The sequence below is a fragment of the Hibiscus syriacus genome, unplaced genomic scaffold (genome assembly GCF_006381635.1).
Source record: "Hibiscus syriacus cultivar Baekdansim isolate YM2019G1 unplaced genomic scaffold, ASM638163v2 tig00109972_pilon, whole genome shotgun sequence".
Classification (NCBI taxonomy): domain Eukaryota; kingdom Viridiplantae; phylum Streptophyta; class Magnoliopsida; order Malvales; family Malvaceae; genus Hibiscus; species Hibiscus syriacus.
In genome coordinates, this window is record NW_024062543.1 from 1,218,259 (window position 1) to 1,235,323 (window position 17,065).

Genomic DNA, 17,065 nt, shown 5'->3' on the forward strand with positions numbered 1-17,065 from the left:
GAGTTGTTTGATAATATGATCGATAGTCGTAGATTGTAAATGACTTGAATCTTCGATTCTATATTTCATCTAAAATCACTTCGGTCATGTTTGAAAAAAAAAAAACAAGTAACGCAGATGGAAAAGATTCTGAATATCTCATTTGGTTCAATTGGGCTGAAATCCTATGAATTTAAAGTATATTCCTGAATACCCCTGATTGTTTGGGTAATGGAATCGCTCGCAGTAAATCTGAATTTAGAATTATTATGTATAAAGGTTCATGAACGTTTTCCTAAAGCACACGAAAATATAGTGGGATTCTAATGTATCAATATTAAATGTCTGGCTAGATCGGTTAGTAATCGATTCTCCTCAATAGGATCTTGTTCCAGGAATTCGATCAAATTTCATAAGTTTCATGTTATCCAAAATGATAACTACAATGGCCTCTGGAAATACTGGGATTCTCTAGTGTGTTCCCTACTTATTACTGAACTGTTTTATTGGTTTTAATATGTGGTACACCGAATTCATTGGTTATTGTTTTATGGATGCACCAATTTAATGTGACAATTTATGGAATATGGCTGCTATCTAATTTTTGTTTTGAAATGGTATATGATTACCATGGTTTTGGATTTATGGAATTTATGTCACGGTGCAATTGAATTTTGGAATTGAATTACGATGGAATAGCTCTGATCAAGCTAAATGGGCCTAATGTGACTCTTGAGGGCCCCAAGATGTTTCATTAGGTCGGCTTTCCTTTGCTGTGTGCTTAGGGTAAGCTATATGGACTTATTGACTTGGGCTTAAGGATACAAGCTTCATAGCCTATCCTTAAGTCGGCTTTCTTTTTGCTATGTGCATAAAGTAAGCTATATGGAAAATAATTTTGGGAACTACTGATGGTGTACCAGAAAAGGGTTTAAACTATGATTTTCAAAAGTTAAACTCTTTTACGAAATTGTGAGATTTACTGGACTATGATTTGTACCTATTATGATTTTATTATACTGTTGGAACACACTAGACATCCTATTCGATCTCCTGAAAATGTCATACTTTGAAAGGTTTCTTATGAACTGAGATTCATGGCTTCTACTCGATGAACTTCTAAGGGAACCCCAAATTATTCTGCAAGCTGGTATACATATGATTCAATAAGGAAATGATATGGCTTTCCATTTATCTACATGTCATGTAGCATCATCTGGTAGTTCTGTATTACTGAGCTTTCCAAAGCTCACTCTATTACTCACCTTTTCAGGTTAAAACAATTGTACCAGTGCATCTATCGACTTCAGTAAGGGAGTTCTTCCGGCGTGGTTGCAGAGTATGGTACTTGTGATTAGGGGGCATGTAATTGTATTTTGTTTTATATACGAGTTTGGAAATCTGTTTTATTTTTAAATAGTGATAAATGATTTTATAAGTTTACATGTTCTGATAAAAGTTTTAAAATTTCCGCTATTTTTACGGTGGGTCGCTCCGGTGGCCCTAATGTGACTTCTCGAATCGGATCGGGCTACCCGCATCGGTTTGGGGGGTTACATTTAGTGGTATCAGAGCTATGGTTTAAGTCAAAATTTTTCAAGATAGACCGGCCGGTCGAATGTCAAAATATGTCTGATCAGTACATGCCCCTAGACTGCAATCATACCTCTCTGAGCCGGAACTCCTGGGCTGAGTCCTTATCTGTAACGAATAAACCGAAGTTTCTATCCGTTAAGGCTATACTTGTACAAAAAGGAATACCAGTAACATCTGTCTTAACGCAGTAAAGTACCTTAGCCATGTGAGAGTTATTCATCTGAGAAATTCTGACTCGACTCCAGAAATAAAATTGAGTTATGTTGCTGCTCTATGAGCCTATTCACGTAACCAAGGCTGAATTGATTTCACAAGGATAAAGTTGTTTTGATTACTTACTTGGACTGAGGGAGAATTCTGAAGAGATTGATTACTCGAGAAAATTTTCGTTCAGATTCTTTTATTGAAATGAGGAAGATTTCTGATAAGAATGTATACTCAACTGGTTAAGGATTAGTGGAGAATCCGTATTTCTATAAAAAGCTACTCGAAGATTTGGAAGAGTTGATAAAAGTTTCATTTCTACATTATGTGACATTAATGAATTTCGAGGGCGAAATTCTTTTAAGGAGGGGAGAATTGTAACACCCCAATTTAGGGGCTAAATTTTAAGAAATTATAATATGGTAAATTTAATTGGTATTTGGAAGAAAATGAGGATTAAATTGCAAAATTTCAAAGTTGGAAGACCATGTTATAAAGTGCAGAAAATTCAGTGGCTAAACTTATGGTTTACCCATTTTTCTTTTTGAGATATTATAAACCCCCATCAGACGCATATTTTTCTGGAAAATTCCAGTTTTCCTCTTCCCCTCAACCTCTTTTTCAACTCCGATCTACTCGCCGTCCGACCTCCGATCGACGAACCGAAACCACCATCGTGTTCGTTGTCAATCGAGGAACAAAACCCCTCAAACCTTTCGTCGTGAATCATTGTCGTTCGTCATTAATTTCAGTCGAAAGTATCGTCGGTAATAACTCGATTTTAGTTGGTTTTTCATCTATTCACGATGATCGGGTAATCCGTTTACGACACCTCCCGCACCATTGCGTTCCTTGCATCGTTCCGAGTCTGTCGGTGTCATCCTTGGTCTCCGTCGACGGCGGCGCGTGAGGAGGTGAAGCGATCAAAGTTTCCGACGTTTTGGAATCGAGCTCTCCGCCGTTCAAATTGTGAACCGATCTTTGTAAGTGCCTCAAAATCGCTTAAAATAATTTTAGGAATTTTTCCGGGAATTTTCCGACACGGGGTTACTGTTCACGCGCCGCACGCGCCACCACCTGAGAATGGGCTTCGTCTGGAAGCCTGAGGAGCCGTTTGAGCCGAGCCGCTTGAGCTGAGCCGAGCCGTTTGAGCTGAGCCAAGCCGAGCCGCCTAGATCGAGCCGTTTACTGTTGACCACCGTTGACTGACGTTGACTACAGTTAACCAAAACGTTGACCAGCTTTGACCGGGCATTAAACGACCTTTGACTTCGACCGAGTATACCTATCTTGATAGTTTTCGACGTTCCAAATCCGATTCCGTAATCCGTTTTCCAAAATTCGGACCCGAAGGCCTCGATATTGCCGGTCAAACCCGTTGACTTTGATTTTGACCGAAAATTCCAAATTTTCGAAAAGTCATACTTTATGCTTTCGACGTCTTGAATCCGAATCCGAAGTCGGTTTCGCCAAATTCGAACCCGGTAAGCTATTTTTGACTAATTTATCACCCGATTCGATCCGTTTATTGCAATTAAGCTCCGTTTCTGATATAATTTATGTTGATATTTATCTGAGGAATTATTTGAAGTTGAATTGAAGATCAAAGGCATTCGAATGGAATTTTATGGTCGATCGGTATTGCACGGAAATCGAGGTAATACTTTACTACCTCTTTATGCTTTATGGAACATGTTGATATGGGTAAATGCATGAATAAGATAATGTTGGTCACTTTTGTGGAGTTGAATAATTTATTCACTCGATATGAATGTGGTAGAAATTCTGTAACTGAATACGGATCGAATGACTAAGATAAGAGATTGATAATTGTTAGAATTAAATTACAAGTTTGTGATTGGTGATAAAGAAATCAGCTCTGGATTTGTAAGTTATATTTTATACCATCAAGGGTTAAATGTTAAAGATACTTGGATGAAAAATTATGAGAGTTTGTGAAGGAATCATTTCAAAATCAAAGAATGTTCGGGAAAGCAATTGATCATAGGATCTCTAAATTATAATTATTTTCGTTAAGTGCTAATATTGAAATTATTTGGTTAAGAAACTACGAAAATGCCCTTGAGAGATAAAATAGTCTGAATTGACCCTGAATGAGAGAGTACTTTGAGGATTTGTACTTAACTCGATTAAGTACGAATTTAATTGTTAAGATCCTGTCTTTGTACAGAAAAATTTATAATATTCCGTTTGTAAAATCTGAGAAGACACTTGACCCGAAAATATTCGAATAAGGAGTAAATACTTGAAGAGTAATTTATTGGAGGTATTCTGCTGACATAATTGTTCGAAAGGACTGAAGTAAATGATAAGATTGAATTAAATAATAAGACCGGATGGAAGGAAATGATTGAAATATTCTAGAATTATAAAATGACCAAATTACCCCTGGAATGGAAATAACTCAAGAATGTCACCAAGCTCAGGAATGAATGGATATACTCAAGCTTTGAAATGAATAGAAAAAAATGTTAAGCACCAAAATGACCAAAATGCCCTTATGACCTAGAATAAGTAAATGTCTTGGATTAATTAAGAAATCCAAATAAACATGGATGTTGTGCTACCAGTAAAGTTGTGAAACGCAACTTAAGTGATTAACCAACGTAGTACTATATCATTACCTGAATGATATAAGTATCACTTGAATGTTTGTTCATCTGCTCAAATTTGGATCGATGATAATTCTGGAAGTACTTGGCGTAGCTCAACTCTAGAGAGCATACAGTACTAATAAGTGGGTAGTCGTTAGTCAAATCAACCACGAATACCATAATAACTTTATATGAATAAATTGAAATGAAATGTAGTACAACGTGTATTTGAAATTCAGAAACGTCTGAATTATTCTGGAAAACTTTAAAGTAATCGGGATAGACTTGCTTACCAAACGAACTAAGTAACATCAATGAGTAAGGATTAAATAGGTGATTTGATGAGTTTGGAAACACTGTTGAACTTACATGATGAATTGTCATTATGGGTTATGAGCCATGGATCAAGTACGTCAGTATTTCCTGATATTGTTGAAACGTAGAAATGAAATAAAGACCGTTGGAAGATTTATTCAGTGATGATTATGGGGATGATCTATGGATCTGCACTATGGTATTAAAGAGTGAATACACTGGAAGGATAATGAATTGACTTGTTGACATGCATCAGTTTGAGAGTTGTGTAACTCGAGTTGTTTGATAATATGATCGATAGTCGTAGATTGTAAATGACTTGAATCTTCGATTCTATATTTCATCTAAAATCACTTCGGTCATGTTTGAAAAAAAAAAACAAGTAACGCAGATGGAAAAGATTCTGAATATCTCATTGGTTCAATTGGGCTGAAATCCTATGAATTTAAAGTATATTCCTGAATACCCCTGATTGTTTGGGTAATGGAATCGCTCGCAGTAAATCTGAATTTAGAATTATTATGTATAAAGGTTCATGAACGTTTTCCTAAAGCACACGAAAATATAGTGGGATTCTAATGTATCAATATTAAATGTCTGGCTAGATCGGTTAGTAATCGATTCTCCTCAATAGGATCTTGTTCCAGGAATTCGATCAAATTTCATAAGTTTCATGTTATCCAAAATGATAACTACAATGGCCTCTGGAAATACTGGGATTCTCTAGTGTGTTCCCTACTTATTACTGAACTGTTTTATTGGTTTTAATATGTGGTACACCGAATTCATTGGTTATTGTTTTATGGATGCACCAATTTAATGTGACAATTTATGGAATATGGCTGCTATCTAATTTTTGTTTTGAAATGGTATATGATTACCATGGTTTTGGATTTATGGAATTTATGTCACGGTGCAATTGAATTTTGGAATTGAATTACGATGGAATAGCTCTGATCAAGCTAAATGGGCCTAATGTGACTCTTGAGGGCCCCAAGATGTTTCATTAGGTCGGCTTTCCTTTGCTGTGTGCTTAGGGTAAGCTATATGGACTTATTGACTTGGGCTTAAGGATACAAGCTTCATAGCCTATCCTTAAGTCGGCTTTCTTTTTGCTATGTGCATAAAGTAAGCTATATGGAAAATAATTTTGGGAACTACTGATGGTGTACCAGAAAAGGGTTTAAACTATGATTTTCAAAAGTTAAACTCTTTTACGAAATTGTGAGATTTACTGGACTATGATTTGTACCTATTATGATTTTATTATACTGTTGGAACACACTAGACATCCTATTCGATCTCCTGAAAATGTCATACTTTGAAAGGTTTCTTATGAACTGAGATTCATGGCTTCTACTCGATGAACTTCTAAGGGAACCCCAAATTATTCTGCAAGCTGGTATACATATGATTCAATAAGGAAATGATATGGCTTTCCATTTATCTACATGTCATGTAGCATCATCTGGTAGTTCTGTATTACTGAGCTTTCCAAAGCTCACTCTATTACTCACCTTTTCAGGTTAAAACAATTGTACCAGTGCATCTATCGACTTCAGTAAGGGAGTTCTTCCGGCGTGGTTGCAGAGTATGGTACTTGTGATTAGGGGGCATGTAATTGTATTTTGTTTTATATACGAGTTTGGAAATCTGTTTTATTTTTAAATAGTGATAAATGATTTTATAAGTTTACATGTTCTGATAAAAAGTTTTAAAATTTCCGCTATTTTTACGGTGGGTCGCTCCGGTGGCCCTAATGTGACTTCTCGAATCGGATCGGGCTACCCGCATCGGTTTGGGGGGGTTACAGACCTTTCTGCAGAAACTTAGCCTTCAGTTGTTGGATTGAGTCACTAACATCTGGTATATTCACTGCCAGAGAAACATCCGAAACCCTCCCATCTCTACGTCCTGTTGGCACATCATACAATGGTCCATTTGCCTACATGCCATACATACAACCAATTAACAAAGATGAGAGAATGAAGATGTACATACATACATCAATGGAACCAAGTGTATGTATTTTGTACCAAAACTATAGCATCCCGAGCTGCTAAGGCGACTATATCAGCACAGGAAACAACTCCTGGACATGAAGCTTCGAGCTGAGCTTTGGCTTGCTCAATCACGTCATATACCCCAACTCCCTGGTGACTAAACGCATGTCTCTCAGCATTTGGACCGTTTTCTATCAGAATTGAACCATCACAGCCCTGGAATTCATACCATATGCATCCATGGTTCCAATATTAAAGATCAGCTCCCACTGTTTTTAACATAAAGTCAATGAAAAGAAGAAGCTCAACAAAGCAGTCATGGAATGGAGCCTGAGCAAGACAGGAGGGATTTTGGAGCTCGATTGAGCAGCATTTCGAACAACGGTAGAGACAATTGACTCGGCATCTGGGCTTGTGTTGGCATAGAACCCCACTGAGAGTTGGCCTTGAGAAACCCCAATGAAAGAAAATGCAGATAACAGTGGCAGTAGAATTAAGTAAGCAAAACCCATTGTTTAAATGTCTAAGTGCTAAGGGTGCGTTTGGTTCACGGAATGTAAGATTATTAGTGGGAATAAAAGATTACCCGAGAATGTTATATTTTGTGTTTGGTTGGTTTAGCAGGAATGTAAGATTATCGTGTTTGGTTAAATAAATAAAAGATTATTAGAATATATATTTGATCAAATTGTCCTTATTATATATTATTTTTTTTAACGAGTTGAAAAATATTTATATATTTTCTTTAAAAAAATTAAATTCATAATTATATAATTTTTTTACAAAATTAAAAATATAAAAAGGTTTAATGAAAGGATAAAATGTTATTTTAACCCCTGAACTTCATATAAAATTTTAATTATAGATTTTTTTTTTTGTAAATCTAAAATAGTTTAAGGATAAATTTATAATTTAACATTCGTAGAATTTTATTATTCAATGACAGAATAATGATATTTTTGAAGAAATGTTTTTAAGGACATTTTAGTCCAAACGTCAGTAATTCAACAATACCTAAGGAAAAAGAGGTAATCACATTCCTGGTAATATACCCAAAAAAATCCACTATTGGTAATGTAAGATTACCGGAAATGATATTCCCGACCAACCAAACGAAAAATGTAGATTCCATTCCCATGAGAATCTCACATCCCCTAACCAAACACATCCTAAAAGTAATAATCAACAAAAACAATATCTTCAAGGAGGAAGACGAATATATATATATATATATGTCTATATTGAGGAGGAGTTGTGTAAGTATGGGATGGATAAAGCTAAGAGATTGCCGACACCCATGGTAGCTAGTTGCAAACTTTCTGCATCTAGTGGTAGCCCTATTCTGAATCCTACTGAGTATTGCAGTGTCAGAGTTTTAAATTACGGTCTGAAAATATGATAGTGCCTGTGAAATAGCGGTTTCGCCGCCTTCTGAGTTACCTACAATAGCGTCCAATAACGCCCTTGATGGCTACAATCACGGTAAATCTGAAATGATCGAAAACACGACCGCGATCGCAATTAAGGGTAAGATGTGTATGAGCAGAGGTCAACCTTAGTTTTTTGTATTTACTTTGGGGCAATCCTATGTCTTGGTCTTTAAGAAAACATTAGGTAGTTTCTTGATCCACAAGTAAGGCATAGTATAGAAGTGTTGCTACTGAAGTTATTTGGCTTGAATCTTTTCTTCAAGAACTTCATGTTAGGCCTGCTTGTAAGTCGGTATTATGGTGTGATAGTTCAAGTGTGATTGTTGTGTCTACTAATCCAGTTATACACTTCAAGTTCAAGCCTTTATTTTAAAGGCTCTCATTGTCTCTCTTATGTATTTCATTATTTTTTTTCCGTGAGAACCTTTTATTTCTTGGGTCTTCGGATTATCAAGTAACAAAAGATTTTTTTTTCTTGTTCTTTCGTAGAAAGCACCATTATACGAAACTTACGAAAGACCATTAATATTACATCAACTCCATGACATTGATTAGCCTTTTATTATATAATTCTTTAGTGTACAATAATACATAGGCGATAGAACTAACCATTTATTATTTAGGAGATAGAATCGATCATATATGATTTAAAAGGTAAAATCGATCATATATTATACAAGCGACAGTGTCAACCGTATATTAATATTAACAAAAAATACACTAAAAATTTAAAATATACTAAGACGTAACTGAGAACTCATAATTTCAAGAGAAGATAATATTTTTATTATTACATAATACAATTATCACATTACACACTTTCCTATCTATTTTCTCTCCCTACCTCTAAGCTCCCTTTCTCTTATAACTCACTCCTATGCATTTTTTGCACACATTAACCCAATGAAAACTATCACCCCTATTTATAGATTTTAGTGGTCATTGATTATTGACCCGTGTCAATATTTTAGTCATTCATCTTGTAAATATCTAGGTTCTTCTATAAATAATTTTAAATATAATATTAAATATTACAATATCTAGATTATTTTATGAATATTTTTATACATTTACTATTTTTATATTATTCTAAAATATTCTTGAGATATATCTACTAAAGAATAAGTGTAAATTTATCTACAAATTGCATTGGCTTTCAAAAGAATTGATAAAGAATAGTAGATTCTTTTATGATTTAGCCATGCATGACATTATTCTCTCCAGTTTCAACAAAATCTCTTTTAAAGTTTGTATTTTTTTTTTCTCTTTTTTGTTGTTAGCCGTATGATTAAAAACGTCTCTGTATCCTACCCTATGAACTTCAAACACAATAGAAAATATATTTTACGTTATGATTTTATTTTTTTAATGGGGTGTTCATCAATTGTATCTGTATCTGTTATGTTATTTATTGGTTCTAGTTATTCATATTGTTATATTCTATTCAAAAGAAGAAGAATAAGAAACAAGGTTTGCAATGAAATCTTACACTTTGAAAGGAATTGTGCTTCATTTTATTTTTTTAAAAGTTTTATGATTTCATGAAAAACCCTTAAGATCCATAGTTGATTTGCCATATATAATTTGTTGCTTTTCCTCGCCTATGATCAGTTATAAATAGTAATAAATGTAAAATTTTATACCAACAACTAGTTGGTCTAGTTAGATGAGGTACTAGGCCGCTTAAGCAAGGTCAAGGGTTCGAATCCAAACGTTTGCGAATAGAGCAAACTGGGTTGGGAGGGTCACTTTCGCCTCTACAATACTCGATTTGCTGCATTAGTCGGTTAATAGATCGGATAAAAGTGATTAATTCAAAAAAAATGTAAAATTTATGTTAAGGTGGAACTTATAAAATTTTGAGAGAGAAAAGTATATTAATAATAAAAACTGTAAAATAATGGTTCATAAAAGGTTTCTGAAAATGGAGATAATGGAAATGATAACGATGATAGTGATGTTGTGTATGATAGTAATGATATTGATGAGTATGTTTCTTATTAAGATGAAGATGAGGAGAGCCATGCAGCGCACAAGAAGATCAAGTGGTTCGATTTGTTTTTTGAAAGCTTAGAGAAACCGACTGTTGAGGAGATTCTTTCACCAGTTCGACAGTGGTACTATCCAGTGTGTCAAGGTGGAACAGAGCCGTCAACTAGTATCGAAGCAGGGATGGACCAAAGGGAGCGGATAGGAACAATTGCCTCCAGAAAATTTTACTATATGTTTTAGAATTTTCTATGTATTTTCTATTAAAAATCTATTTTTTTCCTTCCTGTGTCCCTGTATAGAGGCGTGCAAGCCCTAATGACTCATGCAATGACTAAAACAATACATAGAGCTAAGATGCATCATGTATTTGTTAGATTAAAATCCACAATTATGAGTACATATTTATAATGTATATTGTTATAATAAAATATAAATAAATTAAGTTACCCATTATGCTATAAAGTCATAAGGTATTAGAAGTGTCATAGAAATAAAAGTGTAGATACTATTAAAGTTGTATTTATAATTTGAAGAATGGCAAAGTCATAAGTACAAACAATAACTGATTCTTAAATCAACTACATAAAATGCTATAATCCCTAAGAAATAGATAATCTTGTATTAATCTATCCCGTCAGAGAGTCGATACTAAAGGGAACTCTATCCCACGGTGCTCATCTAGCATAATTGTTTGTATAATTATGTGCAATTGAAAAGCATATACATGAGAATAGATATTAAGTTATAAATTTGATATCATTGATTATGGTTTCGTGAAGTATACAATACATATCTTTTGTTGATTAATTATTTCACGATTAAGAAATTTTGATACAATTATGTGTATTTGTTTTTAATTTTATTGGAAATAATTTTAAGTTTATTAAATTTAAATTCAGTGTTTGGTTAATCATGTAGTTGGTTTTGGTTTGTTGTATCATGTTTTGGTTTGATTTGGTGAATTCATTCTTAAGGAGTAGTCAAATATTTAAGTTTTACGGTTTCTAATAATGTCGTTTAGACAACCTTATTATTGGTTATTTCTGAAATCATGACGTGATTAGAAAATTCAATTTTGATTTTTGTCTGTTATGGATTATAGAACATATATTTAGTATTGATATATTCGATTCAGTTTTATTAAAGATTTAATTCACTAGTAAGTACTTTGATCTTGACTTTTGGTTAAATGATGGTTGCTAAATTTGTCTGTGGTAATTTATGAAGTTATGAATTGATTTCATGTTTAAAGATTTCTTCATAAACAATAAAAAAAAAATGAGTTTCCGATTTTTTATAACACAATTTATGTAACCTTATTTTGGGTTATTTAGGATATTATAATGCAATCAGAAATTTCAGATTTGACATTTGATTGTTATATTAAATTTAAATACTAATATTTATTTTTGATACGACTTAATTAAAAAAATGTCATTAAAATGACCTCAATTATGAAAAATATTTTATACATTTTATGTACATATAACTTAGGATATGTTAGTATTGATAGACCCAAAGGAAGATTAATAGTTGACATAATCGCATATACAACTTTGATAATAAGCATGTGATAATTATTCGATTTGATGTGTAAGTAATAAATCTACCCAAAGGAATATTTTTGCTTGACATGTTCTTATTATCAATGTTTGGTTACCGCACTAGATATCACTTAAGGTAAATATTTTGTCTAAAAGTGAAATATTAATGAAGCATCTGATATCTTGAGATAAGGTTTAAGTGTATTCAAATTTATTATTATTTTGGTTATATTTTAATTGAAAGATAAAATTAAGAGAAATTGATTGGTTGACAATATTTATATAGTTTTATTTATATTGCTAATGCAATATATCTATATATTCAATTCATTTTTTTAGTTTTGATTATTGGTTAATATAATATATATTTTGAAACAAAGTAATTCATATTATGACTAATATGATATTTTGATAGATTAGTTGAAACATAATATCGCCAAAGTGACCTCTTTTTTGTAAACTGCTTTATTTAAAATATCAAGATGATTATGTGATTCATGCGTTTATTGATGGACCCAAAAGAAAGTTAATATTTGGCCAGATTTAAAGCGACACGTATGACAATAATATGTGACAATTAGAAGGAATTTTTTGTGAGCATTATATTAGTCCAAATATTAGTCTATTGTTCGACATATCTTATTGTCAATGTTTGATTACTATAACAAGAGTATCGTTTACTGTTAATATTACTGTCCAAAGACTTGATATTTTAGTATATGTTATCTTGAGATTGAAATTAGCCATAACTTTGAATTTATTTGTTTACTTAAGATGTGAGCTTCAATTTTTATTTATGTTTGTTATGTATTCAATTAATTAATTATTTATTGTTATTAGAATATTTGCTGTTATACATTTTATGCTCATGCTTAAGAAAACAAATATCAAGGAATGAGAAATACACTTACATTAGGTATTGATTGTTTGAACATAGACTTTACACTGAGGAAAGAACAATTTCCACCTTTCATAGGGAATAACATCCTTAATTGGTATAAGGAATTTTTAAGAGGTGAAATTTGTTCAAATTGCATAAGTTTAATGGTCATGAAGCACAATATTTTAGAAGCCTTTAGAGGCACATAATCTGAAAATATTACTTTTGTCAATGATTTCTTTGACGAAATTGAGAATTTCCCCCCTCAAAACAGTAAGGTTTAAATGGCATTATTTTTTGACTTCTTTGATGTCAATAAAGTATATAGGTTAAGGAAATATGAGGGAGTACATTATGGATATGTTTCATATTACTTTAAGACTTAAGGCACTTAAGATCTAGTTTTTTAAAAGAATTATTTGTTCTTTTGATTTCAATATTGAAGCATAATAAGTTTGAAAGTACTCACTTGAAAAGTGCATATAAAGATAAGGGCAAAAATAAAACCAGAATGTAGTTGTTAAGGGTCCAACTAATAAGAGACAATAATATGTTATAAAGGGTTGTTCTCTTTTGTAATAAGTTAGGACATATGAGGAGAAATTAAATTTTAAAGCAATAAGCAACTACGTTGGTTATTCTACGTGATTTAAGGGTTATGAGTTTTGTGATCTCATAATTAGGAATATTTGTAAGATGAGATCTATACTATTATTTTTGAGGTGTTGAGTTCGGAGGGATAAATAAGGTTTGAGGAATTAATTTTAAGGAGAAGTGGATTATAACTTAATTCCTATTATCACTTTTGATGATATCCATGTGTTTATACATGTCATTAATCAAGAAGTGAATATAGAATCTCAATAAGATTATTTGAACAACTCTCCATTTAAAATGAGAAATCATTTCAGAAGAACAAACTGAACAACCTCATAGAACTAATGTCATTTAAAGATCCACGAGATGAGAGAAATAATATTTATATTATTATGTTGTATTTCTCCAAGAAATAAGGATGATAGTGGAATGATGGAGAATGGTCTAATCAACTTTCATCATGTCATAATAGTTCTGACTCTCATAAGTGAATGTCATGAAAAAATAATATAAGATCTATACAAGATAATAAATTTTAAGAACTTGTCTCATTACCTGAAGGTGCAAAACTAATTGGTTAAAATGGATATTTAAAACAAAAATAGATGCAAAAGGTGATGTTGACAAGTATAAGGTATGTCTTGTATCTAAAGGATATACTCATGAAGAAAGCATTAATTTTGCATAGGCTTTCTCTTTTGTTACATTAAAAGACTCTTTTAAGATAATCATGATACTTGTTGCTAATATTTAATAATGAGTTAGATAAATTGGATTTCAAAATTTTGTTTCTCAATGGCAACATTGATGAGATATTTTATACGGTGTAATTAAAAAATTATGTTTGATGATATAAAATTAATGATATGTAAATTAGGGAAATCTATTTATGAGTTTAAGTATGGTTCTCGTTAATTGTATAAAAAATTTCATCAAGTTATTATCTCATTTGGTTTTAAGATAAATTTGATTGACAATTGTATATACTATAAGTTCGGCGGGAGTAAACCAAATGATACTGTAACACCCTAATCTAATACGACACAAAGTTGACTGATCAGAACGCCACAGGGGACCACTATAGTGGCTAACCCAAAAATTTTCTTTAAATACCAATACTCTAGATCTAGGGTATCGATAGTCTTTGGGTACCAATACCAAAATTTGCTTCGATGTTTTGAAAAATACCTCGGTATAGATACTCCTATGAGGAGTATTGATACTCTACTCGCGATATCGATACTTATTGAAGGAGTATCGATACTACCATACTAAAATTCTCTCATTTTGTTCCTCGTAAGAACAATATTAGTATTGTTCTTCTAGTACCAATACCGAAACCCATAAATATCATGTTTGGTTATGAATTTGACTCCCAAAGTTACCCAAGATGCCCTAGTGAGGTCCCTAAACATTATTAAAGTCTTATGTATAAAGTAAGGGATCATAATAGGTCTTTAATCATGCCAAAAACACCAAATTCATGAATCTACCATGAATGATCTACATCTCAAACTCTCTAGCTAGATGCAATCTAATGATTTGTAAATGGTATGAAAAAGTATTAAATGTGTTATTACCTTAGTGTCCTAGCTACTGGAAACTCCCTCAAATCAACCAAGGGTCAATTTCTAATTCCCTCTTGCCTTGGAGCTTTCTCTCACCTCTTTCATTAATAAAAACAAGGTAAATGAGTCATTTTAGAAGCTTGGATTGAAGTTATGGATACTCTCTAACACTTAAATCCACCAAAAATAAGTTGGAATTGTTTTGTTTCATAAACCTTGTCTAAAATCCATCTATAGATACAATGGCTCAAACTTATTGATTGGGGCATGAAATGGAACTCTTAAATAGAGATAATAACTCTTATCTTTACAATCTCGAATTAAGAGTGATGGTAAACAAAGCTTCAACCTTTTTTTCAAGATACTAATAAAGTTGAGAGTTTGGGTGAGAAAGAATACAAGAAATATAGAGAGGAAAAAAAGCTATTGCAACGTGAGATCACATCCACATAAATGGATTAAAGCTTTTAAAATTTTCAATGGTGAACTTTTTCTTCTAGTCTGTAACATCCTCAATGTCGGGTTAGTGACCAAATTGTAAAGTTTCAAAACTTGGTGACTAAAGTAGAAGAATTGAATAGTTCAATGATTTACCTGGAAATATTTCCTGAAATTTACTAGTAATTATTAAGGGAATTAAAGGGAAAAATGGTCATTTGACAAGGAAGATTTTTATTTCTCTTTATAAGATAAGGGAACCACATGAGAATGAAAGATTTCTCCAGAACTTCTTCTTCCTTCTTCTTCTTCCTCTCCTCCCGTATCTCCAAGCTCAAAGGTGAGTTTTCTATTTAGATAATTTCTGGTTAAATTTAAGGTTGGGTTATGATCATTAGATGATAACTAAGCTTAAGTAAAGCTTAAGTTACCTTAAAATCAAAAGATAAAGGAGTTAGGAAGGATTAAAGGAAGGAAATGAATAAATGAGATCTTAGTAGAAAGGCATTTATGGGATTTCCAGACCAAATTTGACTTGTCAAGGGTCCAATTAAGAAGTTAGAAGCAATATAATTGAATTTGGAACATGTTGAAAATTTAGTGTAATTCTTGAATTACATATGGAGAATAGGATTTTGATGTTAAAGAGGTGATTAATGAATAGAAATGAGTTTGAATATGAGTATGTAAGTTAAGAATAAGAAAGGGGATGATATATGAAGTAATTAAGCTGAAAATAGTGGATTTTCGGGTATAAATTGGAATTTTGGGCTATGTGCATCGATGCACATTCAATGTGTACCGATGCGTGAAGGGTAAATTTCCAGAAATTTTTCAGTGTGTATCGATGCACAGGAAGTGCATCGATGCACCCCTTAAAAATGGAAACATCGAATGCAATTAGTGCATCGATGCATAAGGAGTGCATCGGTGCACTTCAAGGGAAAATTGAAATAGACATTTCTTTTGGTCTAAGAAATGATAGATTAGAGTATATCAACTAGATACTGATATGTATCAATGTATAATATGTAGATATCGAGTACGAACAAGTTCCGGGATGACCAACAAGTTAAGATTCGATCAAAAGAAAGAAAATCATAAAAGAGGATTGGAACTTAGTGAGGCAAAGGTGAGTGCATCTTATTTGTAAATTATATGGAATTTAGACTTGTGATAAGTCTATTTCTTATAGTAATAGCTAATTAAGTCTTGATTATAAGTATGCTAATAACATGAAGTGTATGTATGTTTGATTATATGAATTGATATGTTTTTGTATGTGCTATGTGGTTTATGTAAAAACACTATTAAGCGTTAATGAAAGAATATAAAATAAGTTATGAAATTATAGGAATATAGAAGATAAGTCAAGTGATATATGGAAAGGGAAATAGATGTCTATGAAGAGTCATAGGAGAACAAATATAAGTAATATGAGCTACGTGCTTATGAGATATAAATATGGAACATGAGCTATGTGAAAATAAGTTAAGTAATTACATGTGCAAATGGAAATGTTATGTGAAAAGCTATGTGGCTATGTGAAGATGTGTAATGGTATAAAAGATAATGCCCATGTTATGTGATATAAGAGCTAGGGGTATAGTTGGCATGCCAAGAGTCGAGGGATTATCAGTGGTCCTTCGGGACATATTGGTTCTTCGGAACAATCAGTGGTCCTTCGGGACATAGTGGTCCTTCGGGACAAATATTCAGTGCCCCTTGAGGGAATTATACGAGCTGTGCTGACAGTATAGTGCACAACCTCTATGTACTCGCATATATTTAGTTCTCACATGTGTACCATGGGCTAATAAAGAGATAATATTAATAAACTTGATATGATGATATGCTTGTTTCCTTGTGAAATGTTATGTGTGATATATGATTGTACAAATGGT

At 32.5% G+C, this 17,065-nt stretch overlaps 1 protein-coding gene across 1 annotated transcript; it reads right to left on the minus strand.

Moving 5' to 3' along the window:
- Positions 1-6,516: 6,516 nt before the first annotated feature.
- On the minus strand, positions 6,517-7,224 carry LOC120211301 (peroxidase 43-like). The gene is made up of 3 exons (XM_039209874.1): positions 7,033-7,224; positions 6,746-6,955; positions 6,517-6,654 (listed from the first exon to the last, which is right to left on the minus strand). Exons 1-3 carry the CDS (start codon positions 7,222-7,224, stop codon positions 6,517-6,519), a joined length of 540 nt encoding a protein of 179 aa, XP_039065805.1.
- Positions 7,225-17,065: the final 9,841 nt, after the last annotated feature.